Raw genomic sequence first — 27,344 nt, 5'->3', positions numbered from 1 at the left:
TGTACATTCCGATGTTAGGCAATGGAGCATCTTGCTGCAAATTAATATTATGTACTATTTCCTTTTTGGGTGGCAGACCTTTAGGTTCTTGAAATAATATATCATATTCTGAAACAACTTTTTCTAAATCAGCTTGTTGTTTAGCATCACATCCCTCAAATACATTGGTTTTATCAGGTTTCTTTTTCTTTACAACCATCAGTAAAAATCGTTTGCATAAACTTACAATTCTCTTCATCTGCCCTGAGTTTATGATAGTATAATTATTCTTGAGCTTATGAGCTCTTACAATGTATTCGATTCCATCTTTAACAAGTAGATACTTGTTCTCAGCTCTATAAAAAATAGCTTTTCTATCATACAAGTAAGGACTTCCTAAAATAATTCCACATATATCCAAAGGAACTATATCTAACTCAACCTCATCTACAAATACCGACCCAAAAGAAAACTTAAGTTTACATTGTCTAGTCACTTGTAGCTTTGCTTTATCACATAACCAAGCTAATGGATATGGTTTCTTGTGAGGTGTGGTTAGTAATCCCAACTTCTTTACATTTGCTTCAGAAATTAAATTTACTTGTGAGCCACTATCAAACAAAGTATCAATATTTTGATAATTGAAAATAACTCGAATATGAAAAAGCTCATGTCTTTTCCTCTCATTTTCTTCATTATCAGTAGATTGTGCAGAATTACTACTAGATGTTTTCGAATTTTTACCTTTTATACCTGTGGCTGTGGTTGTTGTTTCATCCCCCGAGTTCGACCCCAAATCCTTTGGAATAGCTGCAGCAATCTTCTTCTTTTTGCCCTCGTTTTTCTTGGGTTTCAGCTCCGGATGCAGAATCCAGCAGTGTTCATCATCATGCCCATCCTTCTTGCAGTGAGTGCATGAAGACTTTCTCTTTTGTATAGTATTTGTCTTCCTCTCTTTCCATTTCTGTTTTCTTTTCTCCTTATTCTTGCTCGCAGTGGGTTTGGATGATCCCCCAACTTTTGGGTTAACATTCTTACCTCTAGCCTCTAGATGTGTAGCCTGAACGGATACCTCATCTATGCTAGTGGGATTAAACATGAGGATAGTGTGCCTAATGTTGTCTGTGTAGACCACTTATATACTTCAGCAGAGTTTCAGGTGAGTCTAAAGAAATTCCTAGAATCAAATCTCTTTTCCTAAATTCTTGGGTGTAACTTGTACACTTTGCCCTTTTAATTGTCGAAGAGTTTGCCAGCTCATCATGGCTTGCTGCATATAGGCTAGTGGATAGAATTGCTTTTTAATTGCAGAAGCAAATTCACTCCAGACACAAAGAATCTTACCATGTTTCTTCATGTCAGCTTGTGTCCTGCCTTCCCACCATACCATGGCAGTGCCTCCAAGGCGTAGGCTGGCCAGCTGAATCTTACTCTTGTCTGAATCAATGATCTGCACTCTGCAATAAACATCAATTTGTCTGATCCAATTATCCAGCGTCTCTGCATTCAACTCTCCATCATATATCAGCAAATCAAATTTAACATCTAATTTAATCAAAGATGTTTTCTTTTTATTTTCAGGGCTATTAGGAGGTGTGAGAAATTTTTCTTCTTTCCCTTTGCCTTTAGAGTGGTCATGGAGGAGAGATTCTTCTACTCCTTTATCTTGTTTGGAGTTTGATGAATCTTCATCTCTACCTTTCTTAAATTCCCTATACATTTCCTCCACCATGGCTTTCATGGTCATAAAACTATCCATGAATTGGGGGTCTGATTCCAAGGGACTTTCTTCTGACATTTTCCTCTTAGGATAGACGCTTCCAATTTTTGGGTTAGCTTCAACCAACTCTCCTTCTCCTAATTTAAGCTTTGATCTAGTTAGCATTCAACAATAAAATCCAGCACAAGCTTGTCTAACTTTAGTAACCTAGAGCTCTGATACCACTTGATCTGGAATTTATCCAGGACAAAGAATTAAAGGTATTACAGACTCATGTGCATGGATGTGCCTAAGTTACTTTATGCAAATGGATCGATAAGATTGCAGAATACATAGACACTGAGGCAGTTAGAGAAAACATAACAGGCAAACATGTAAACACAACAAGTTTAATAAGGAGTTCACCCAATGCTCCTGGGCTACGTCTCATGGTCCAGCCTTCAGTGGTGGCCTCTCTATTATGTTCTCAAAGCAGAGTTTTTACAACAGTGAGCTCAATTTGAGTCTCACTTAACAGATATAAATCAGTAGGACTGGAGTACACAGACTCTCCTTACTGAAACTCAACCTCTACTGGTCACAGTAGTATGACAGGCCTATGTCGAGGAGTTCGCTTGAACCTCTCAAGCCTTCTCTGGAGTACACAGACTCTCTGACTCTCTCTGGCTCTGTCTGGCTCGATGCTGCCTTCAGGTCAGCTTGGCTTCTACTCTCTGTTCTCTGCTCTTAGCTTTCTTACTGCTCTCTCTTGTTGTCCTCTGCTTTTGTCAGTTCATGGCTTTAAAGCCAGTCTGTTCTTTGACTGTTCGTTTTCGCTTCCCGGCTTTCTGGTTTCTCGCCTTTGTCCGTTCGAATTCCTCTGCTCTGCGTCATCATCACTGGGTAACGCCTCGCAGGGAGGTGGCCACCTGTTTCCTAACGAATTGAGTGTGTCAGATTCCTTGAATCGTATTTGAATGGCCGTTATTTCTGTTTGCTCCAAGATCGCCTGCGAAACATGAATCTTTTGCCAACTCATCGTCCACGTCGGACTTCAAATCCCATGTAATATTGCTTTATAACTTTGCCAAATCCGGTCATTTATCGGGACGCGCCTTTGCCGTTGATCTGGGCTCCCAGATCCTACGGTCGTCGTTCATATTGGGTGGGCAAGTTTCAAAATGTTTCCCGTCCGATGCGGGCGGTTTTCTCTCTCATCTGCCGGACACGTGTCACTCATGTGTGGCATCGGGCGGGACCTAGTTGAAATTGCTTACCGCCTCGAGGCCTTCCGATATCCTGCTGGTTTTGTGGAATCCCGCTCTACGGAACCGAAGTAATTACTTTTCCGCATTTCATAGTCATTTTGGGTCCGGGCGCTTTAGGGCTTTCCTTCACTGAGGGGGACGCCTTGCGATATTAGAAACTACCCCCGTTTCTTGAATTAGCCTTTGGTTTCGCCAATTTGCGCCAGCGCGCGTTACCATGGGCCAACGCTCTGCGCGCTCGACCGAGGGTCCTCGTTGCTCCGCACTGATCACAACTGCAACTGTCATGAGGATTCCTTCTGATAGCTTGATCTTTCCAAGACCTGAATCTTTTTGGCATAATTTGAAAGAGTTTATGAAAACTTAGAGAGTGTTTAGGATCCAATTCGGATCACCTGATAAGTGTGAAAATCTGAGAATCCCACCTGAATCAACTGATTAAACTTCTCATATTTGTTAATTTTTGAAACAAATTATTTACTTCTTCCTACAACAAATATTGAAGCTAACACATTGTAGCCTACACCATTTAAATTATATGCCCAAAACAAGAACAAAACAATAGAGAAAGATACACACAAGTGACACAATATTTTTTGGACAAATGTCCCTGGAAAAACCCAATGCGGGAAAACTGGTGCAACAACTTTGAGGGTTTTATATTATTAAGCAGTGTTTTCTAAACACAAATTTGGACCTCTTGGCCCTTCTGGCAATCTAGTTACAAAGAAATAAAATGGCAGAAAAACTTAGTGAGATTACCTCACTCTACTCGGCAAGTCCCGACTGATCTGACAGCTGAACGAACTGTCCCCGACTATCTCTGCGCTGGCCCTGCGTCAGCCTCAAAGGATCTGCGTCAACTCTGTGTTGGGTGTACTTGTCTCCTGGAGCTCTGACATCGACCCTCTTGGCTCAGACGTCAATTCCCTGACAAATCTCGGACTTTTGCTAGAACACTGCACTGCTTCTGCGTGAGCCCTTCTGGCTCTGCATGGGCCCTTCTTGACCAGTGTCAACCCCTCCTGGGTTTGCGCTGCCATCTCCTGGTGTCTCTCTGTTGCATATCTTGGGCTGTGGAGAAAATACTCGAACCCAACTATCCCTGCCCCTCACTGCAAAATCTCACTATTGAAATTCTCCCGATAGCTCCTCTGCTTTGCTTCAGAAAATCGAACTTCTGAACTCTCTGTGTGTTTTTCCAAATGATCCTCAAGCCTCCTTAAATAATCTCCTCGTTGACATTCAACGACCCAGATTAGAAGCTAATCAATGGCTAAGATCATTTCTGCTTGATCCTCATCTTCTTCTAGAAGTTACACCCACAGTTTATATTAATACCCTTTAATTATTTTATTTTCCTAAGTTTAGACTTAGGGTCCCTTTAAAAATAATTAATTATTTTAATAATTTTTTTTTGGGTGGAATTTCCCAAAATGTTTTCTGGGTTCTTTGGAATATACATGTGCCCAAGCCTCCTTGCAAAAATTGAGACTTAGAGAACATCCGATGCTACCAGAAATCATCACTCCCTCTTAGCGAGGAATGTGCTCTAGCAATGCTTCCCACTGAAACATCACTCTGACTTCATAACATCGTCCTCTGCATTGTTGATGTTTGACCTAATTTCCATCAACCACGGCGCAAATGTTGCATCTGTATTGTTCCTAACCTTGTCACTGTCAACACTACATCTGTACTACAACTCCCTTTGAAATTCTGCATCCGTGCTGCTGTTGGCACTGCCACTGCGCTCAAAATTGTTGCTGCAACTCCATCAGCAACGAAAAAACATCCCAAATTACTGAACTATGTTCAGTATGATACCATGTGAATGTTGGAACCTGATTGCTGCTAGTCTCTGTGTTGACCCTCTGAATCTAATGCACTGTTGTTGACTACTGCTCTGTGCCATTTGCACTACTGCCAACTTTTCTCCGCGCTGCTCAGTCTCTGGCGCTCCTAGCCACTACAACTGTCTCTTTGACATTTCTCAGCACCATTCGACACTAGTCCATCCTTTTACTTCTGATTTGGGTTCCCGTAGCAAGGAATTGATCTGAGAGGTGGGCTCCTCAAGGATCTTTCCCATTTGTAGCTCTTTCAAACTTAAGCTCCAAATCAACCCACTTCCATCCTGGAGGTATCTAGGTTGTCATGGTGAACTCCTCTTCCTTGATCTTCGCGGGCGCAGCCTTCGGATCATGCTTCTCATCTTTGTCCTTCTTTCTCAGAGGACACTGAGTTGCGTAGTGATCCATCTCATGACACCTGGAGAACTTTATCTTTGAGATGTCCTTGTTATGTCTACGTTGCTCCTGCTGCCCCTTCGATGTGAGGGTTGCATTATCCTCCTCCTTGGGCTTTGACCCACTGCTGCTGCTTCCGTCAAGCTTGCACTTGACCAAGTCTCTTCTCAATCACTCTTGTTTAAGAGCTGCCCACATCTTATCCTAATTCGGCAAAGTCGCCTTGCCTAGGATACTCTGGACAAAGACTTGCCACTCATCTGAGACAGAATTGAGGGCCAACCTAACCAACTTTGAGTCTTGATGTGTAGACCCCACAACAAATAACTCATCACAGGTCTTCTGAAGCTTCGTGAGGAATGGATCCACACACTCCCCCTTCTGCATCTGAGTAGATCTCAGCTTCTGCTCCAAGTACATCTTCCGTTGCTCGGAAGATCCCTGATATAGCGTAGACAACGCATCCCACTTCTCCTTAGGAGTCCCTCTGCTAGCGATGTGACTGAAAACATGATCCTTCACTCCGTCGAGGATCATTCTTTTTGTCTTTGCCATTTTAGCTCGGTATTTCTTCAACGGGTCTGCATTTGCAGGCATAGCCACCACGCTGTCGACATATGTCTTGAGGGCATTCTCATCTAGAAGGAATGACATCCTTGCCTTCTTGATGACATAGTTGGATGCTCCGTCTAGTCTATCATGATCCCTCAATCTGCAGTAGCGAAGGAGAAGAAGAGTAGCTGGGAGGACAAAGAAGAGAAAAATTCAAAATTTGCCAAGGAATCGTTTTATTTGTTTCACTAGGGTTTGTGATGTTGACAGTTGCAAGAGGTCGAAATTTTGTAGTTGTTGCAGGGGGCCGAAATTTTGTTGCAGGGGTCAAACTTGCAGTAGTAGAGTTGCAGTTTCAAATTTCTAGAAGTTGTTTCAAGGAAGATCTTGCTAGGGGTTGGCTTGGGGCTGGGAGGATTTGTTGGCTTGGGTCTTTGGGTCTTGGAAGTCTATTTTGTAAGTAGATTCTAAGGAAGAAGAGAAGCATTTTTCTAGGTTTTCCCTTTGGAGGGGTTTTGCTCTGGCTTGGAGCCTTTAACTTGTGTACTGTCTCTTTGTGATCTTCATTATATTTGGTAATTGCTTGATGAACATATTTAAAGTAATAAAATACCAACTAACATCACAAATAATTATCAAGATAAGGAAAATAAGTCATAACCATCAAGTCTCCATATTTTCCAACATGGTATCATAGCTAAGATTCAAGGAGACTGAAGATCACAGTTTAGTTGGTACAATGACAAGGGTCATGAAGAAGGGTTTCAAGTTTCTTGGGAACCTCGCCACATCTATCAAGGGCTTCTTGTTGAATATTATCTCTAGGTTAGCAAAAGAAGGAAGTTTGTTCTCCGCTTTATCCGGTACTTTCAAAGATGAGAATTTTTGGGTCATTGATAGTGGAGCCTCTAGACATATGACGGGAGAATGAGTCAACTCCAGATCTTGTGTAAAGGAAATTCATCGCGTTCCATCGAACTTGGAGACAACAACAACTATCTAGTGAAAGGCATTGGGTCTACATCACTGGAGCTTGAGTCAGGTGGAGCTCATTGTTCCTAATAATCCTGAGCAAAATGTTGTGGCAGAAAGGAAGAACCGTACTATTGAATAATGTGTCAGAGTTATGCTCCATGATCAAGATCCCCCTCAATTCCTATGGGGAGAGGCATGCATGATAGTTGTTTACTTGTAGAATCGAAGTCCTCACAGGATCCTCAACAACATTACTCCACAAGAAGCATTTATAGGAAAGAAGCCAAGCATGGATCATCTTGAATATGTGGGTTTCCTGTGTATATTGATATACCCAAGGACAAGAGAAAGAAGCTAGATCCTACCAATTTAAAGGGCATCTTTGTGGGATATAGTGCTTCATCAAAATCGTATAGAATCTATATTAAGGAGGATTGTCGAATTGAAGTTAGCAGGGATGTCATCTTTGATGAAAGTATATTTTACAAGAAATCAAGGGATGTTCCGGTTGACTCTGATGAAGAAGAGATATCCATGTTTGAAGATATCTCTAGAAATAATGACGGTCAAGAAGATGTTTATGGTCCTTGTGAACCTCTTTGACAAGTAATTGTTCCAGAAAATCCGAAGAGGCTCGTTTCGCTGAAAACTACTCTTCAAGAAGCAGAAGGACATACAACATCAGGGACATCAAGAGAAAGTAAAAGACCAAAGAGGTATTCTGGATATGTTGCATACATGACAAAGATGATTGAAGCAAAACCTTCCTCCTATGAGGATGTAGCCATGCTTCAAGAGTGTAGGAGTGCAATGCAGGAAGAATACTAGTCCATAATGAAGAAAGATGTATGGGAAATTGTCCATAGGCCAAGTGACAAATCTATAGTCGCTTCAAAATGGATTTATAAGATAAAGCACACTACAAATGGGGGCATTGGGAAATACAAAGCAAGGTTTGTAGAAGGGGCTTCTCACAAAAGGAAGGGATCGATTACTAGGAAACCTTTGCTCCCATAGCTAGGTATACAAAAATAAGATCATTGGTTTCGTTGGTTGCTTCTACGGGATGGAACATTCATCAAATGGACGTCAAGACAACTTTCCTGAATGGGACTATTGATGAAGAGGTTTACGTTGAGCAGCCTGAAGGATTTGAAATAAATCAAAGGGAGACTCGTGTCTGCAGGTTGAAGAAAGCTCTATATGGCTTGGTATGCTAGAATGGATGCATACCTCCTAAGACTTGGTTTTACGAAGAGTTTTGTAGATCCAAATCTATACATCAAGGTGGTCTAGGAAAAGACGGTTATTATACTCTTGTATGTGGATGATCTACTAGTCATAGATGTAGAACATCGGATTTAGGAATGCAAGAGGCAGTTAGCAGCGGAGTTTGATATGAAGGATCTTGGAATTATGCATTATTACTTGGGACTAGATGTGTGGCAAAAGCTGAGAGAAATATATCTTGGTCAAGGAAAATATGTGATCAAGATTCTTTAGAAGTTTGACATGACGGATTGCAAGCTTATGATGACTCTTATGATTTCCAATTTGAAGACGTTAAAGGAGTTCATAATCTAGTTTGGTGGATCCTACTTGCTACAAACCACTGATTGGGTCCTTGATGTATCTGGTAAACGAGAGATCAAACATTTATTTTGCAGTAAATGTCCTCAGTCAGTTTCAGATAGAGGCAAAACATGATCAATGGATTGCAGTAAAGCATATCCTAATATATTTCTGAGATACTATACATCACTGCCTCATGTATACTGGTAATGAAATCCAACTTGTGGGATATACAAATTCAGATTGGGGTGGCAGTGACACTGATGGAAAAAGCACAACAGGCAGATGTGTCAGCCTTGGGTCGTCCATAGTTTAGTGGATGAGTAGAAAGCAAGATACAGTTGCTTTAAGCAGTGCCGAGGTTGAATATGTTACTGCAAGTGAAGTTTGTCGGGAAGCAGTTTGGTTTAGAAAGTTGCTACTATCAAATTTGTTTGAAGGACCACTCAGCCCTACATGGATACATTGTGATAATGAGAGTTGCATAAGATTGACAAAAGACCTGGTGTTTCATACCAAGACTAAGCATATAAACAATAAGTACCGCTACATCAAAATCTTGATACGAGATAGGGTTGTGGAGTTGCACTATCTACATACAGATGAACAGGCAGCAAACATAATGACTAAAGCATTACCAAACAAGAAGCTTGATTACTTGAGAGGTAAACTTGGTTTGGTGGATATCTCCTCCCTAATTGAGAGGGAGTGATATCAGATAGTTCTTGTCTTTATGGGTCAAGCACTAGACTAGGATTAGAGAATCTAGGGAAAGAAGTTGATGACCGATACTCTTCGAGGATGAAGTAGGGCATCCAAAATAAGAATAGTTGAAAATGAACGATATTCTTTGAGGATCTAGGTTTGGGAATCCAAGATAAGAATAGTCCTAAAAGGACATACCTTGTAGACATCTAGATGGGGTATGTACCTTGACAGGTAGTGTGGCATCTCACGTAAAGCCTCCTAATATAATGCTCATGAATACAGATGAGCTCCAGTTAAGGCCTTTAGGGACAATGTTGGTTATGATATGTATAAAAAGATGCCTGACAAAGATGGCTTATCAATCTGACTCTTCTTATGAGAATGCTTCAAGATTGAGATACCTTGTACCATGAATACCTCCCTAGTTAAGAGGGAGTGTTGAAAATTGTAACTAGGTTAGGTCTTCATTATGATGTAATTGTAATCATGACATTGTATATTCTTTATAAAGAAAGAAAAATGAAAGAAAAGGAAATTATATTTTATTTTTGGAGTATGGGTTTCATACTCAAGTTTGAGTCAAAAGCACGTTCTTCGTGTTTTTAGGTCTTCTAGGTCTTTTTCTAATAAAGAATAATTTTGGTCATGTGTTATAGACTTATAGTCCCATTTGCACTCATTGTAATAAAGAAAAATGTTTATTTTATCAAGAAAAAGCCATGGATAAGCCCAAGACTAAGTCGGCCCAAGGAGCAGATCAAGTCTGCCTAAAAGGAGTGAATTTGACCCTCAAGAAAGGCATATAAAGGAGTGCAATTTGACTCATTTGGTCACTCATCTCAAGCAAGTTCGATCTGCAGTAGTGAAGGAGAAGAAGAGTAGCTGGGAGGATGAAAAAGAGGAGCAAAAGTCAAAATTTGCCAAGGAATCTTTTCTCTTGTCTCGCTAGGGTTTGTGAAGTTGCCAGTTGTAGGAGGTCGAAATTCTGTAGCTGTTGCAGGGGTCGAAGTTGCAGTAGTAGTGATGCAGTATCAAAGTTTTGGAAGCTGTTTCAAGGAAGATTTTGCTGTGGGCTGGCTTGGGGCTTGGAGGGTTTGTTGGCTTGGGTCTTTGGGTCTTGCAAGTCTCTTTTGTAAGCAGATTCTAAAGAAGAAGAGAATCACTTTTCTGGGTTTTTCCCTTGGAGGAGTTTTGCCCTGGCTTGTAGCCTATATCTTGTGTACTCTGTCTCTTTGTGATCTTCATTGTATTTGGTAATTGCTTGATGAGCAGATTTGAAGCAGTAATAAAAGAGCAACTAACATCACAAGTAATTATCAAGATAAGGAAAATAAGTTATAATCATCAAATCTCCATATTTTCCAACAAATTTGACGAAAGAATCTAAATCAAACCAGATGAGGGTAAAACCCATATCAAATAAGAAGGAATTGAGGAATTAACCCATATGATATATCAAATAAGAAGGAATTGAGGAATAATTGCGTTTGGGTTGACTAGCTTTGATAACATATGAAATATTATCTTGTCCCTCTTGAAAAAGTACCACGGTACTTTTTAAATGAAACACAAGTGCAAATATAATTAAGGTGGCACAAAGGTTGGCCCAAATCTGAGGATATTGAGCGTTAACTAGACCAACTGTATCATTGACTAGAAGCATAATAGGAGAATGTAAACATGGCTCCAACATTCCATCAGCTGTTTCCTGCACTCTGTATTTATAGACCAAGATTTATCCCACATCTAACCCACAAAATTCAGGATTTATGTGGGATTAATATGGGATTGAGCACAAGCTTGGCGACATGAATGGAAAGCTTAACAAGCAGCCAACAGACCAGTCTGATTCCACAAGAGCTGCTGGAAAGGCACAAGAAACTTCCAATAAAGCAATTGCAATGGGAAACCCACTGTCCTGACCAAGTCAGTGGAGTGCACCAATCTTTTTTGTTTTTTTAAACCATGGTGAATCAGTGACATTTTGGAGTAATCTGAGTGAGGTCCAAGATCAAAATCTCCCCGAACTTTGACATGAATAAATATGGCTCGAAAACTATTGAAAACTACACATTGCCCATAGGAGCTGCAAAGAGTCTCAAATCTGAAGCCGAGTCAGCTGTGGATGGACAAGTGAATAATGGTCTCAGTATCAACAAGGAGTGTACATTGAGTTCACAGACAGAGGCAACTAGCTATATTGGCAATGCAGCTAGAGCTGAGTGGCTGCGTCTTATACCTCCCTGGCAGAAATCAAACCATCACAGGTACAACATCTGCTGCAAAAGGTGCCATTATAAATCAGGATCTCCAAATGCAATTTCCCAATGTTAATCAGCAGAATATCTGCAGGCCAATGGTAGTACTTATGAGCTACACAACCTCATCAGCTTGGGATCTGCTGTCAATAATAATAGTAATAATGCTAGCAGCTCCACTCCAGGAATTTACACCAGTATCTCCAATGCTTTAGCTATCAATGTTCTAACGGGGACCAATCCAAGTGATCGTAGTGCAGTCATCTTCGGTGAAAATTCAGAAGGATCACCTACTGCGAAATCCTTGACTTATGGAAACATGCTAATGCCTCCAGAGCAGTTTGCAAGGAATAACTTATACTACTTATCCCAGCAGCAACACAATCTCCAGGTCTTGCCAAAGCTGCCTGTGATTATATGGCATATAACAATGGGATGGAGGCAAGGTCTAATCTCAAACTAGCCCATGGCCTAATTTTCTCAGGTTTTGGTGATTCACAGGGCTAAAGTTCTGTGAGCCGGTTATATATTATAATTTAATTTAAGGTCTGTCTTTAGGGCTGATAAATTAGTCCTGGTTTGGAATGTTTAAATATCGACAGGCCTGCTAGTGGGTATTAACAACAAAGAGGACTTGCAGAGAAATCTGCAAGCCAAGTTGACTGGAAAAGCATTTTGTGGGAGCGTTAGGTCTCCAAGCACATGAGATCGTTACTGTTAGTAGCTTCTGCTTTTTTATTTTTGGTTAAATAATATCCTGATATACTTGTGATAGAAATACTGCATTTTGTCCCTTCAGCTACAGTTTAGGGAGAATGTTTATACATATGTATGTACAAACTGTTTATCATCTCAAATGCCATAATGCCATTGATTGAATGTATACAGGAGCTATTTAATATTTTTGTGTAACGCATCTGGCTCTAGCTTTGATTTCTTAGAATTATTCTAGCAACATTGATTAAAAGATTCAAAAGGATTATGCTGCTTGCCATTCCTTGCTTAATAATTTTCTTTATTCTGCATACTTGATTTCAGCTGTTGAGAAGAATAAACATGAATACATTTTATTTGTCTCTGAGAGCAAGAGCTATATGTAATAATTCCATAAGGGTCCTGCATAAGAGTCCATGATTTGATCATGGTAAAAGCACATTCGATTGACATAGCATAGCTTAATTCTGTGTTGTACACCATTATCACGGCCAGTCTCTCTCTCTCAAACAAGTCATATATTTATGGTTATGGCTATAACAGGCCTCTCTTAAATCCATACATAACAAAGAAGGCTCAGTGTTTGGCATAAAGCTCATGAATTCAGTGAGACGCCCTGTAGCTAAGCATGAGAAATGCTGGCACGTTATCATTAAATTAAAAGTTAGTAATTAAAAATAATGCCGGCTGAATATTGTCGATATCTTTTTGGTTAGCCGAAGTGTTGAGGTGGAAATTTGGAGGAACGGTGGGCTCAGGGTAGCTCTGTATATATAAATTGACCCGGTGAAAAAGGCTGTTGTGTATTAGTTAGGTTATCGTTAAATTTATGATCCTTTCATTGTCCAAATATAGTTGTTTTACAAGAACTCTCCGAAAAAGATTTCGTGGACTGATTTCAAAAACAGCAACAGTAACTAATAAATGTAGAGCACAGCAGCGTAATTTGAACTTTTCCTTCTCGCCATTTTCCGCACTGTTCTCTCAAATATTCTCGTGGGTTCTCTTGCATGGTTCAAACATGGATGGAATTCTGAATAGTCCACACGACATGGCTGAAACATTCCAATTCTGCATGTTGCATAATTTTCAGGCCAAATATGCTGATGACCTGTAATTGGCCCCAATTACATGAAGCCAACCCTATTTATATAGGACTGGAACATTGGTGGTTGGTACAAAATAACAGTCACCAAACCCTTCAAATTTTAGTACAAAATATTCTCTGAGCTCACAACAAACATCACTCACAATCTTGAAACCTGCAAAATGAAAAAAGAAAAAAAACTAATCCATGAATTCAAACCTTAATAATCCATGAATAAGACCACTATCACACAATTTCAACACACACTATCATAGGGTATTAATAGAAATGCAATAGAATGTATAGGCTTCGTGTTCTTACCATAGCTACTAGGATTCTGCAATATATCCATGCCTACATTGTACATATTGCAGAAGATTATACTGGAGCCTAAAAGTATGTTGTTGAGTTGATCCAACTTGTAGTTGAGAGCGAAATTATATGACATTACTATGTTATTTATTTCCTCAATGCATTTCCCTTTGGTGTTGTTACGTTCCCAGAAGAATGTAAATGTGTTAGAAAACCTGCACAGATGAATCTAGCTAGTAAAGTTTGAACACACAGCTTTGCAGAGCAAAAACACAAAACAAATCGAAATAACAAAAAGAATTATTGATTAACAGAAAATAGGTTACAATGCTCATGATATACTATATGAGAGTCAACTAATATGCATCACTGGGTGAAGATCCCAAGGTAATGCGCCATAGTGGTGATCAATGAGAGTACTCAACACTTACAGCAAGTTCCGGAGAGACCTAGCCAGTTGCGGAGTGAAAGGAGGAGCAAATCAGGGAGTAAATCATGCAGAAAGGATCTTGCATGTAGTCCCATGCATGCATGGACAGTCAAAGGCGCAAATTTGGTGAAGATTCCAATATTGAAGCCTTGCATGTCAGTGAATGCTCTAACTAAGTGTCTGCATATGCCAGTAATGAAGGTCCTAGGTGTGTAGTACCTCCAACACCCCCCCTGAACACCACTATGGGGAAGAATAGAAAATGGGTCCTGGCAACTAAGGCCAAAGGTCACCCAAAATATAGTGAAACTTGTACTAAAATTGAGGAAAGAGGGAAAACCTCGTGGGAAAACCCCCCTTCAAAATATAATGTAATCAAAAGAAAAGAGGAAGGAAAGACAGTTGCTAAGCAACTATGTCCTTCGCTCCAAGACGATCGCGCAGAGAGTGAAACTTTTGCTCAGTGAATGTCTTGGTGAAGATGTCTGCGGTATGTTCTGCTGAAGGACAGAAGTGCATATGGATCTTTATGTGCTTCGTCTGCTGCCCTGTACTGGATCCCTGCAAAATTTGAGAGTGCTCTAGTTGTCACACCAGATGATAGTGGGCTGGTGGAACTGGACGCCCAATTCAGTGAGGAAGTGTTGTAGCCACAGAGCCTGAATGGTGATGTTGACTACTCCTCTGTACTCGGTCTCAGCTGAAGAGAGAGCAAGAGCAGCCTGCTTCTTGCTCGACCAACAGATAGGGCCAGACCCTAGACTAAGGGAATATCTGGAGGTGGACTTGCAATCAATGCTGCCGCCCGCCCAATCAGAATCTGTGAAGCCAAGGAGATTCAATGCAGTGCCTGTTGCATAGTGAATCCCGAAGGTGATGGTGCCCTGCACATATCGGGAGGATGTGCTTGGCAGCTTTCCAGTGTAGCTCATGCGGCTCTTGCATGTATCTGGAAACTGCCTCTACTGCATATGAGAGATCTGGTCTGGAGTGGGTGAGGTACAGTGAGCTCCCCACTAGCTGTCGGTAGAGAGTATTGTCAACTAATGGAGTGTCACCTCCATCCTCAAGGCGGACCCCAGACAGAAAAGGAGTTGGTGCTGGCTTGCAGTCAGTGATGTGAAATCTCTCGAGGAGATCTTGTGCATACTTAGCCTGAGAGAGTTTGATGCTTGCGGCATCGTGGCTGATCTCAAGACCAAGAAAGATGTGTAATGGACCCATGTCCGTCATCAAGAACCTATCATGCAAGGTCCTCTTGACTGCAACAATGGCTGAAGCCGAGCTACTGGTGATCAGGAGATCATCCATGTACAAAACTAAGATAAGAAGAGAGTCATGTGTCCAGAGCATGTAAACATTCGGATCAGAGTTACATCTTTCGAAGTTTTGTGATAAGAGAAAAGAATCCATCTTCGCATACCAAGCTCTCGGGGCTTGCTTAAGGCCGTAGAGAGACTTCTTCAGGCTGCAGACCAAAGATGAATCCTGAATTAAACCATGTGGCTGCTCCATGTAGATCTCCTCAGATAGGTCTATGTGAAGAAAGGCATTCTTCACATCCATCTGATGTACTTCCCATCCCTGGGTAGTCGCAATGCCAAGTGCAAAGCGTATGGAATCCATCTTTGCAACTGGAGCAAAGGTCTCATCATAATCAATGCCATGCACTTGCTGGAAGTCTTTGGCTACTAGCTGTAGAAATTTTGAATAATTAAGTACTTATTCACAGAGATTATCCCGATTATACACTATTGCGGAATACATGCATAATATGTAACCTCCTCTACGTTGATCATCAATTTAGCAACATTAAAAACAATGAAACATCAATCGCATGCGCACATTAACACAGTATATAACCCGGGGAAAGCATACAGCTGAAAACCCCACACTATCTGTATATTATAATGATTGAGAACATGTAACAATACATAGTACAATACTCCTCACAAGTACTCAGTACTATCTCCACCTGTTACACACAAAACTAGCGCAGATCCGAACAAGTCACAGGTTCAAATCTTCTCCATTGCTTGCTTGCCTCCATTGCACAATGCCAAGTGAAAATCACGTGAGCACAGGCTACAATTGCCTTGATATTGGCCCACACTGCGCAGTCCTCATTGGCATAACTCAATCCATGCATGTGCAAAATCTCATGCACAACTGATAGTCACAACTCACCCTTTCACTTACCTCTAACACTTGTCTCCATTGAACTGTCCATGCACTGAGTTAACTGATGTATTCTTTAGTTGCTTTATGAGTTAATAATTAGTGAATTAATTAACAATCAATTCACACAACTCATCACTAGTGTATTCTGCAGTTAGACTAAATACAACTAGTTCAACCAAGTCAAACTGAACACAACTCCATCAACTCCACATCCAACTCCACAGAACTCACATGCATGAGTTCTAACTAAAGTCCTCCATGCAATAGCTCAACTAACACATAAGAAACCGCGTGATTCCTTCTGTCCACTGCATGTGCCACATTCGTAGCTCGAACTGAAGTGCTCCAAGAGAATAAGATAATGTTTAGAGTCCAAATATTACTAAGGGCTAATAATATTTGACTGTTTCTATTTTTAGCCTGGCAGTCTAAAAATAGACTCTGATCACTCCGCTGTGAACCAAAAATAGAAGTCCATCAATTTTTCCCAACATGACCAATCATCCATAAACAACATCCTGCAAGTCATAGACCATGATCCATATGTCTGAAAATAGACTTTGCGCCAAAAATAGCCTGCGGGCCCATTTAGTGAAGGCGACTCCTTTCCACTAAGCTCCATCATCTTGTTGCATTCTCAACAAGATATGGATTATCAGCAACCCCTATCCTGCAACTCTGGAATGTTCTGCATGCAACACATTTGCCCGGTCCACTTGCTCCAACAACACTTGAACAAAAACACTCCCAACTGACCACTCTGTTGAGCTAGGAACATACTCTGATGCTGAAGCTATTCCTGCTGTTGACAAGTGCTCCCTCTCTGACATCTGCGCCACTGCAACATCTCCATGCATCTCGCACCATTGCACACCTCTCTGTGCCACCTAGCACTGTGCAAAACATTTGTGCCTCTCGCATTGCTGCAGCCTGCTAGCTATGCGCTGTCCTGGGATTCCATACACTGTCGCTCTCTCTGTCGTTCCATCCGCATCTGTCTCTACCCAATCAGTCAGTTCCTGCTACTCCACATCAGGGCTTCCGTAGCAAGGTCTCATCCAAGAGGTTGGGTACCTCAAGGATCCTGCCCCTCCTCCTTGGGACGATCAATCCACATCACCACACCTCCTACCTGGAGGTATGGCTGCATGTGATCCCTCAGCCCACCTGGCTCGAAGTTTCCCCCTACTGGAGGTCTCTGCATGAGTAGATGTCTCTACTCGATCTCCTCTCAGCTTCCCTTTTTGTGGCTGCTCCACAACCTCCTGAAGCTGCTGCACCAATCGTGGCTCCTCCATAATCGTCTAAGACTTCTTCTGGCTCTGCATGTTGAGAGGTAATATACGCTCCCTCTCAACCACCAAGTCTCCATCAGTTGCCTTGCTCCTCAAGGCTTTGCATGCATCTTGAACCTCAAGAGCATACAGGTTCTTGACCCGTGAACCAATCTGCGTCACCTGTCTAGTGATGATGTGTCTAAGGAAAACCTTTCCCTTACTGAAGACTACATCATAGCTTCTGTCTTCTAGCATCGCGATCGACACCAAGTTTCTCTTCAGTCCTGGTACATACTTGACATCGGTCAAGGTAAGGCGAGCTCCATGCTCCCTCTGAAAAATAACCGTGCCTACACCTGAGACACTATACTTCTCATCATTACCCATCGCTATGAGTATCTGGAGATCTTTCTCCTCCAAAGTACTGAACAAACCCTTGTCACCAGTCATGTGGAAAGAAGCTCCACTGTTAAGAAACCAACCACTTCCCACCATGGATGAAACCATGCATGCGAAGAGTGTGAAATCCAACTCAAATTGTGAAGCAAGTGCCTCACCTTCAGATCCTTCCCCGGATCCCTTCTTGGATTTCTTCTTCGAGCAATTAGTAGCATAATGGCCCAACTCATGACAGCGAAAGCATCTCACCTTCGACTTTTCAACCTTCTTCCCATGATTGGAAGAATTGGATTCGGAAAGAGAAACCTTCTCCTTCCCCTTCTTCACCTTACTCGCTAAGGCATAGTTCTCCTCATCATGCATGCATGAACTGTCTCTGGTGCTCCGTCTGATCTCCTCCTGCACAAGATCTGACCAAAGTCTCTTCCATCCTGGCAATTTCTCCCGACCATTGACAGAGTCCTGATAGGAATGCCAACTCTTCGGAAGACCAAGGAGAGCCAAGCTCACCAAGTTTTCATCATCGACAGTCACCCACACGCTTCCCAGCTCATCCTGGCATTGGGTGAACTTCGTGAGATACTGGGGCATACTGTCTCCATTCTCACACTTAGATGTTTCTGAGTTTATCCTTGAGTGCCATTCCACTCGCTCAAAACTCAACCACTTCTGATCTAAAATTCGTGAGAACAAAGTATTTCTTGTACAAAGATCGATTGTATGGGCATTCATCGGATATCTCACCTTCTAAAAGAAGGATGAATCCATAAGCTACCTGGCACGATTACAGACTCTGCCTGAAGAAATAAAATGTAAACACTTTCTGAATAATAGATCTGATGATCAATCCTCGCTTTCATATCCTGTAGAACTTTTTTCTACAAATCAACCAACTCCGATACCATGTAGAAATTTTGAATAATTAAGTACTTATTCACAGAGATTATCTCGATTATACACTATTGCGGAATACATGCATAATACATAACCTCCTCTACGTTGATCATCAATTTAGCAGCATTAAAAACAATGAAACATCAATCGCATGCGCACATTAACACAATATGTAACCCGGGGAAAGCATACAGCTGAAAACCCCACACTATCTGTATATTATAATGATTGAGAACATGTAACAATACATAGTACAATACTCCTCACAAGTACTCAGTACTATCTCCACCTGTTACACAGAAAACTAGCTTAGATCCGAACAAGTCACAGGTTCAAATCTTCTCCGCTGCTTGCCTGCCTCCACTGCACAATGCCAAGTGAAAATCACGTTAGCACTGGCTACAATTGCCTTGATATTGTTCCAAACTGCGCAGTGCTCATTGGCATAACTCAATCCATGCATGTGCAAAATCTCATGCACAACTGATAGTCACAACTCACCCTTTCACTTACCTCTAACACCTGTCTCTGTTGAACTGTCCATGCACTGAGTTAACTGATGTATTCTTTAGTTGCTTTATGAGTTAATAATTAGTGAATTAATTAACAATCAATTCACACAACTCATCACTAGTGTATTCTGCAGTTAGACTAAATACAACTAGTTCAACCAAGTCAAACTGAACACAACTCCATCAACTCCACATCCAACTCCACAAAACTCACATGCATGAGTTCTAACTGAAGTCCTCCATGCAATAGCTCAACTAACACATAAGAAACCGCGTGATTCTTTCTGTCAGCTGCATGTGCCACATTTGTAGCTCGAACTGAAGTGCTCCAAGAGAATAAGATAATGTTTAGAGTCCAAATATTACTAAGGGCTAATAATATTTGACTGTTTCTATTTTTAGCCTGGCAGTCTAAAAATAGACTCTGATCACTCCGCTGTGAACGAAAAATAGAAGTCCATCTATTTTTCCCAACATGACCAATCATCCATAAACAGCATCCTGCAACTCATAGACCATGATCCATATGTCTAAAAATAGACATAGTCTAAAAATAGACTTTGCGCCAAAAATAGCCTGCGGGCCCACTTAGTGAAGGCGACTCCTTTCCACTAAGCTCCATCATCTTGTTGCATTCTCAACACTAGCCTGGCTTTCTGTTTGGTGATTTTCCCATCTGCAGCACTCTTGGTCCTGTAGACCCACTTGTATTGGACAAGTTTCCTTCCTGAAGGAAGGGGGACCAGATCCCAGGTCTGGTTCTCGAGGAGGGAGTTGTACTCCTCCATGGCAGACTCCCAAGAGGGATGCCCAACAGCCTCAACATAAGACTGCGGATCAGAAGACTGAACCAAGTGACAATGTCGGGATGGCGTTGGTTCAGTGGCAATGAGGGCAAGAGGAGGCTCAATAAACCCTAAGCTAGTCCTCCACGGATCAGAATTATCCTTCACAAGACCATTTCTAGCAGCTGGGTGGTCAAGTGCATATATCTCACTTAAGCTCCTTGTTCTCTGATTTACGACAGGGGAAGTTGATTCACTACTGGAAGCCCGAACTGGGCTTGGATGTGGATCATCATATGCATGCACTGGATTTGTATCTAAAGACTCCGTCTCTGCATTTGCATGCTCTACCTCGACATCTGCATGCTTTGTATCTGCATTTGAGTGTACTGAGTCATCATCTCAGTCATGAGGTAGATAAAAGGTGTCTGCATGCGGCAATTGAGGTGCATGTGAGAGACTTACCTCAAATTGGACACTTCGCTTAATGATGAGCTTGTCCGTAGAGGAAATCAGGAGTCGGTATCCCTTCACACCATCAGGGTATCCAAAAAAGATGCACTCAATGCTCTGTGGATCAAGAGCTTTCCTCTTTCCAGAGGGGATCTTGGCCCATGCTCGGGAGCCAAAAACACAGAAGTGGGTGACCTCCGGTTTAGTGCCACTCCAAGCCTCAAAGGGGGTCTGATCCTTGACAGATCTATGAGGAGATCTGTTCTGGATGTAGTTAGCACAATTAAGTGCTTCAGCCCATAGCTTATGAGGTAGTGACTTAGCATGCAGCATGCAGGAAGCCATCTCTTTGAGAGATCGATTCTTTCTCTCAGCAACTCCGTTCTGCTGTCGAGTGTATGGAATTGTGTGTTGCAACTGTATGCTGGACTCAAGGCAAAGGTTCTGAAGTGTAGTGTTAACATATTCCCCCCATTGTCTGTATAGAGGGCTTTGATCTTTCTCTCTGACTGTGTCTCAACTAGTGCTTTGAAATCTTCAAAGTGCGCAAAAACTTCAGATTTGGCCTTGAGAAGATACACCAAAGTATACCGTGAGAAATCATCAATAAATGTAAGCACATACCTTGCTTTGTTGATGGAAGGATGAGGAAAAGGCCCCATGAGATCACTATGGATTAGATCTAGAGGAGAGGATGCTCTGTGAGTCTTGCTGGTGTCAAACTTTTCTCTAGGATGTTTGCCAAGGACACACCCTTCACAAACTCCTTTGGAGAAACTGATATTTGGCAAGCTTTCCACCATCTCATGGTTGCTTAGCTGCTGCATATACTTGTAATTTAAGTGACCAAACCTCTTGTGCCAAACCCTATTACTATCATCAACATGTGTAAGTAATAAGGAGGATTCAAATTCAATAAATTCAGAAAATGTATACAATCTAGCTCCATTGTTTACCTCACCTGTTGCAATTTTGGAGCTGCTATGTAGGTCATATATGTTCACTGCATCTAGAGTGAATTCCACTCTCTTTTCGGTGTCGGAATGCGTGATCTGATAAACTGAAAGCAGGGTTACGAAAGTTTTGGAACATGACGCACATCTTCAAAGCTTCAGTGTAAAAGTTCCACTCTACTTTTTTCGGTGACATCAATAGGTGAGTCATCTCCCGTGAAGATGGGAGGTCCTTTGCATGCATCCAAAGAGGAATAGACTTCCTTTGTAGCAGCCATATGATGTGATGCACCAGAATCTATATTCCATGCATCAGGGGAAGAGATAATTGCAACTAAAGCATGAAAAGTGTTACCTTTCTCGTGTGGCGGATCCTCAGTTTTCTTCTTGGTGCCCTGAGGGATGTGGTCCCCAAGGTTGTGCTCCTGAAGGATTTCTGCCATTTGGTCAATTTGTTTCTTCATGCAATAGGATTCCGGATGGAATTCTCGGTGACAGTAGGTGCATTTGTCTCCTTTCTTCCCTTTCTCATTTCTGGCGCCGGAGGAGTCATTGAAGGGCTTGGTGTACCCTTCCTTCTTTCGATGGGAATGCGCTTTTCCCTTGTCTTTTTGCTGTTGATTTTTTTGATTTGAATAAGATCTATGATTTTTATTGTGGCTGCCATCATGCACAACAAGTGCATACGCTTTTGGAGGTTTGATTTTCCCCATGCCAATGAGTTTATCTTGCTCAAAAGTGAGGGACTCCATGTACTCTTTGAGAGAAGGCATAGTGTAGGATTTACCTGTTGCGAGCCTTACTGAATGAAATGTAGACACAAAGACGAAGTATTCTGGTCCGAGCTTTGACATAATAGAGAGAACTTGGCGACTTTCCTCTTTGGATTTGTCAATTCCACAACCCTTGAGTTGCAGCAATAGATCATTATATTTGGTGAAGAAGTCTTGAATTCTGTCATAGTTCCGTGGATCCAATGAGAGCAGCTCCACTTCGAGCAGATGTCCTTTCATCTCATCCTGTTTCCCGTAGAGTTCTTCAACCTTTTTCCAAATCTCATTGGGAGTACTACAGGCAGATAGATGAAATTGCAACTCTGGGGAGATGCACATGCATATGGATCAGTGGGCCTCATCCATGCGGTTGAGGTACCTGGATTTCTCTATGGCTGAAGTGGGTTCCACTTTTGCAGCCATGGTAATCCTGTACAACCCTTTCTAACGAAGGTATCGAGCCATTTGGTCCTTCCTTTCGTGATAGTTGTACGGTGTTAGGATTGATGCTTTGGGAAACTCCATTTTTCTGTCGATCTTCGACCTCCACGTTGTTATACCTGCAAAATAAAGTACTGGTGTGCATTTTATCTAGCAACCTGTGGGCTCTGATACCATGTAAATGTGTTAGAAAACTTGCACAGATGAATCTAGCTAGTAAAGGTTGAACACACAACTTTGCAGAGCAAAAACACTAAAAAAATTGAAAAAACAAAAAGAATTATTGATTAACAGAAAATAGGTTACAATGCTCATGATATACTACATGAGAGTCAACTAATACGCATCACTGGGTGAAGATCCCAAGGTAGTGCGCCATAGTGGTGATCAATGAGAGGACTCGACACCTACAACAATTTCTGGAGAGAACTAGCTAGTTGCGGAGTGAAAGGAGGAGCAAATCAGGGAGTAAATCATGCAGAAAGGATCTTGCGTGTAGTGCCATGCATGCATGGACAGTCAAAGGTGCCAATTTGGTGAAAATTCCAATGTTGAAGCCTTGCATGTCAGTGAATGCTCTAACTAAGTGTTCGCATGTGCCAGTAATGAAGGTCCTAGGTGTGTAGTACCTCCAACAAAGAAATGTGGTGCACATCTGAGAGGCCTTAATCCCACGCGCACAAACTTTCTTGTGTTCACTTAATGTAAATGTTAGCACAATCATAAATATCCCAAATTGCAATTCAATTCAACCATAATCATAAATACACACAAACTATTTTTTTACTAAACAAGACTAAAATCACTTATTATCATAGTTACACGGGTATTGCTTCCGGGCATTATAGTTACACGGGAATGGCTCCCAGTCATGTGAGGGTATGGTTCCTCCATTCTTGGGAGCTGGGGAGATGGTAGGAAACATTCCAAAATTACCGGGAGTTTCAGTGGGTACTTTGGAGCTTTTTGGGAGCTTCACTGCAACAGATTTTGATGTTTATGATACTTATTTTGGTATTTATTTTTGATGTTTTGGGTACCTATTTTGAGCAGGAAAGGTACCATTTCTTTATTTTCTAAGTGATACATGCTAGGTCAGGGGCTAGACTGCATGAATTGTGTAAAGCGACAAAGACGTGGAGATGTAGCAAAGGTTTCGGCAAAATATAGACATTTGCCAGTGATTCCTTTGGCAACTTCTGTTGCAAATCTTGAATTTCAACAATTGCAAATAAGTCACTCTCTTGAAACCTATCTTGAAGCTTTAATGAATTACAGTGATGGTCGGAAATAGAAAGAGTAGTGTGTGTGTTAATCTCATCTTATAAATTTCCAAACTTGAATTTCGAAGTTGAAGTTTAATATAATATAGCATTGCATGAAATCGCATAATAATAGAGTAATAACAATGTTTTTTCCGTTTTGGGAGTTCCACATGTTTTTTTGCTCGGAAGGAAATTGATTTGCAAATCGTTGATGGATTAATATTTTGATTTTTTTGGCAGGGTTTCAAAGTTAAATCATTTACCTATTTCTTTGCAAGATGGAATTTGATTGACAAGTTTTAGATGGAAATAAATAAGTTATTTTATTTTTATTTTTAATATATATTAAATTTAAATATATTATTATGTCAGATACTTGTTCCCCTTACCTGAGGTACCTGTGTACCCGAAACTCATGCAACATAGCTTATTATTATTGATATTGTAAAAAAAACCCCTAAATTAAAAGAATAATTGACTTCCACACACCCTTAACCTTGAACACGAAGATTTGCAGGATAAGTGAACTCAACTTTTGTGCGGAAGGCATCGTTGAGCAATTGGTTGAATTCCCATGGTGTAAGGAATGAGGGAAAACCATAAACGTTGTGCAGGTAGAAGGCAATGCAATCTTTGCTTTCTATGGAGGTATAAATAATGGACTTCGAAATTATTTGTTTCATTGTTTCTCGTCCTAGGATCGACGATATCTTCTCAATCATCTCTGTAGATTGCACAATTTGCTACTTCAGCAATATGCTTTGACCTTATATTTGAATGAATGAAGATAAACAATTAGGCTATTAATACCTGGTACGAGTCATTGAGATGCAAAACCCCTGCCCATGCAAAAGCAAAACTAAGTCCACGCGCCATGGTCTCAATTCACCCCCACTTCTCAATTCACTGAAATGCTTGAAGGATCATTTGTGTCAGGCACAAAATCAACAAACTATTTTCCTGGCAAGAACAAGTCTCTTGTTCATCGGTCAAACATAGAGGGACATTGAAATGCTTGAAGGACCATATGTGTCGGGCACAAAATCAACAGATTATTTGCCTGGCAAGAACAAGTCTCATGTTCCTCGGTTGAACGTAAAGAGCAAACACCTAAAATTTTCAAAACCAAAGAATGATGCCACCATAGTCGTTTCTTGTAGAGGAAGGGAGCTAGAGATGAACTGAGCCTGCGCTAATGGGATGAATCATGTGGAGTGTGAGATGACTTGTACCAGTTTGTTTTTTTCTGGTCTTAATTTAAGACAATGTACTAATTTGTTTTTCTTTGTGTCTTAATTTAAGACAGTTAAATTTAAAGTTGAGTGTTTAAGACCAAATCGACATTTTGTCTTAAATAAAAGTCTTAAGACACCTCTCTTATAAAGTATTGGTGATGGATTAATGTGTTGCTATCGTATAAAGTATATAATATCAATTATTGTATTGCGATGTTGCCATCGTATAATATATGTATCCATGAATTATTGTGTTGTGATGGATTAATGTGCTGCTATGGTATAATGTGTATATAATATCTGAGCACAAATCTGTGTTAGTAATGTGTTCGGTATTAACGAGAAGACCAATTTTAACTTGTACATGGTATGTAAATGCAGGAGCTAGTAAGAGATCCCACGCTACCATGTGTAATCTCTCTACTAGGTAATCTTCGTAAAGTGAAGGTAAGTATATACAAGTTTGATAAAGGGGAAATAAGTATATTGGATAAGTTGCTGAAGAGCGCTTCTGCTCTTGAAATAATGGAAGTGGAATTACCATCATGTTTATCCAATCGACAATCCGCCGTGGGGAGAGCTTCTTCTGCAAATGCCTTTTTGAAATTGCTATTGAGTTTGGAGAGTGGAAGTGCTTCCTCTCAAGCAAGAATATGTGTGAGCTTTGGAGAGTGGAAGTGCTTCCTCTCAAGCAAGAATATGTGTGAGATTTTAGTATCTGAATGAAAATATGTGACATACAGAAACTCCAAAAGGCTGTCTGCCATCCTATAATCTATGTTTTAAGTGCTGTCGCCTTGTTGCCATCGCTAAGGATCCTACTAATTGTCTATAGCGGTAAAACATATCTAGGTAATCCACATCTCTGTTTGGTTGCGTCTGAAGATAAAATATATATTAGCAGATCAATCTCTGTTCGGTTGATGTAACGTTGGATGCATTACCGTATGAATGTCTGGATGTTTTCCCCTTCAATCTGGACTTTTGGAAAATCTTTGTCCATTACAAACAGATAGCATAGTGTTATCAACTATATGGGTTATAGCATAGTGTTATCAACTATAATGTAAGATTTTTGACTGACACTATTGTTTTCCTGGGTTAGTTTCTCCTCGAAGAAAAGCCTTACTGATTAAAAAAAAGCAATATAACCTCCTCCACAATACTTTTTAATTCAAAGCTGTTCTTTTCAATTAAATCTCTTCATTTCATAAAGAATTTTGCTAGTAATCCATTTTTTTTTAAAATGTATTGTGTTTTTTATAATTATTTTCTCAGGTTGTTTTAATGTATTATTTTGTGGTGTAGTATGATTATAAAGGATATTGTGTTATAATACTAGTGTTACCATTTAAAAAAAATGATTTTTTTGTTTTTTGTTTTTTTTGCTAATGGTTTTTCTGTTGTTTTTGTTTTTGTTATATTATATATTCTTAATTTCATTCTTTAGATTAATTCATTAATAAATAAATAAATAATATTTAACAAATGTTGACCATTTGCAGGTGTTTTTCATTTATTTTTTAAGGGAACAATGCTTGAACTAAAATAAATTATTACATAATAAGATTTAATTAAACCACCCTGCAGTCTACTTGACATTCACTGCATTTTTATTAAAAATTTGTCACTAGGAAAAGGTTTATTTCTTGACATTCACTGCATTTTTATTAAAAATTTGTCACTAGGAAAAGGTTTATTTCCTGTAAGATTAACTTGTATGTAAGATTAACTTATATTTAAATGTTAGCGTATTTAAATGTTAGCATAACATGTAGTTGAATGATCAATGACTAAAACTTTAGTTGGCATTTCAATATAAGTTGGTTTAGAATTTGGGCAAAATATTAGCATAACCAAAATTTCTATTGCATTCTTATTAAAAATTTGTCACCAGAAAAAGTTTTGTTGCCTATTAAGGTTTATGAGTTTTGATTTCTTTTTATATATTTGTGTATATTTTGATTTCTTGTTAATTACATCCAACCTCCAGATTAATGTCTTTTGATTTCTTTCTTATATATATATATTTATTAAAAATTTATTATTAATTAACACCTAATTATGGGATATTGAGAGAAACATTTCAATCATATAGATGTTTCACAAAATGGGGAGAGAACTTGTCTTGCACATTGGTTCACATTATTTATTTATGATTTAAATTTTGTTTAGTGGTCCTTAGGTTTATTTCCTATTAAATTAATTTGTATTTAAATGGTTTATTTCCTATTACATTAACTTGTATTTAAATATTAGCATAACATCTAGTTGAATAGTCCATGACTAAAACCTTAGTTCTTTACTTGGCATTTCAATATAGGTTGGTTTAGAATTTGGGCAAAATATTAGCATAACCAAAATTTCTATTGC

The 27,344-nt window shown here is 40.2% G+C and overlaps 1 protein-coding gene across 1 annotated transcript in view; it reads left to right on the top strand.

Moving 5' to 3' along the window:
- LOC149144571 (FBD-associated F-box protein At2g26860-like) overlaps window positions 1–25,923 on the top strand; it is a 51,829-nt gene extending 25,906 nt beyond the window's left edge. The window contains exon 2 of the mRNA XM_089449614.1: window positions 25,353–25,923. Within this exon, the coding sequence (XP_089305740.1) occupies window positions 25,353–25,697 (345 nt within the window). The 3' untranslated portion in view covers window positions 25,698–25,923. The remainder of the gene's footprint in view (window positions 1–25,352) is intronic.
- The last annotated feature ends 1,421 nt before the right edge of the window (window positions 25,924–27,344 follow it).

This window comes from Pinus tabuliformis, chromosome X (assembly GCF_031772625.1).
Source record: "Pinus tabuliformis cultivar Carrire ecotype Pingquan chromosome X, CPIR1, whole genome shotgun sequence".
Classification (NCBI taxonomy): Eukaryota; Viridiplantae; Streptophyta; class Pinopsida; order Pinales; family Pinaceae; genus Pinus; species Pinus tabuliformis.
This window is presented reverse-complemented; position numbering and strand designations above follow the sequence as displayed.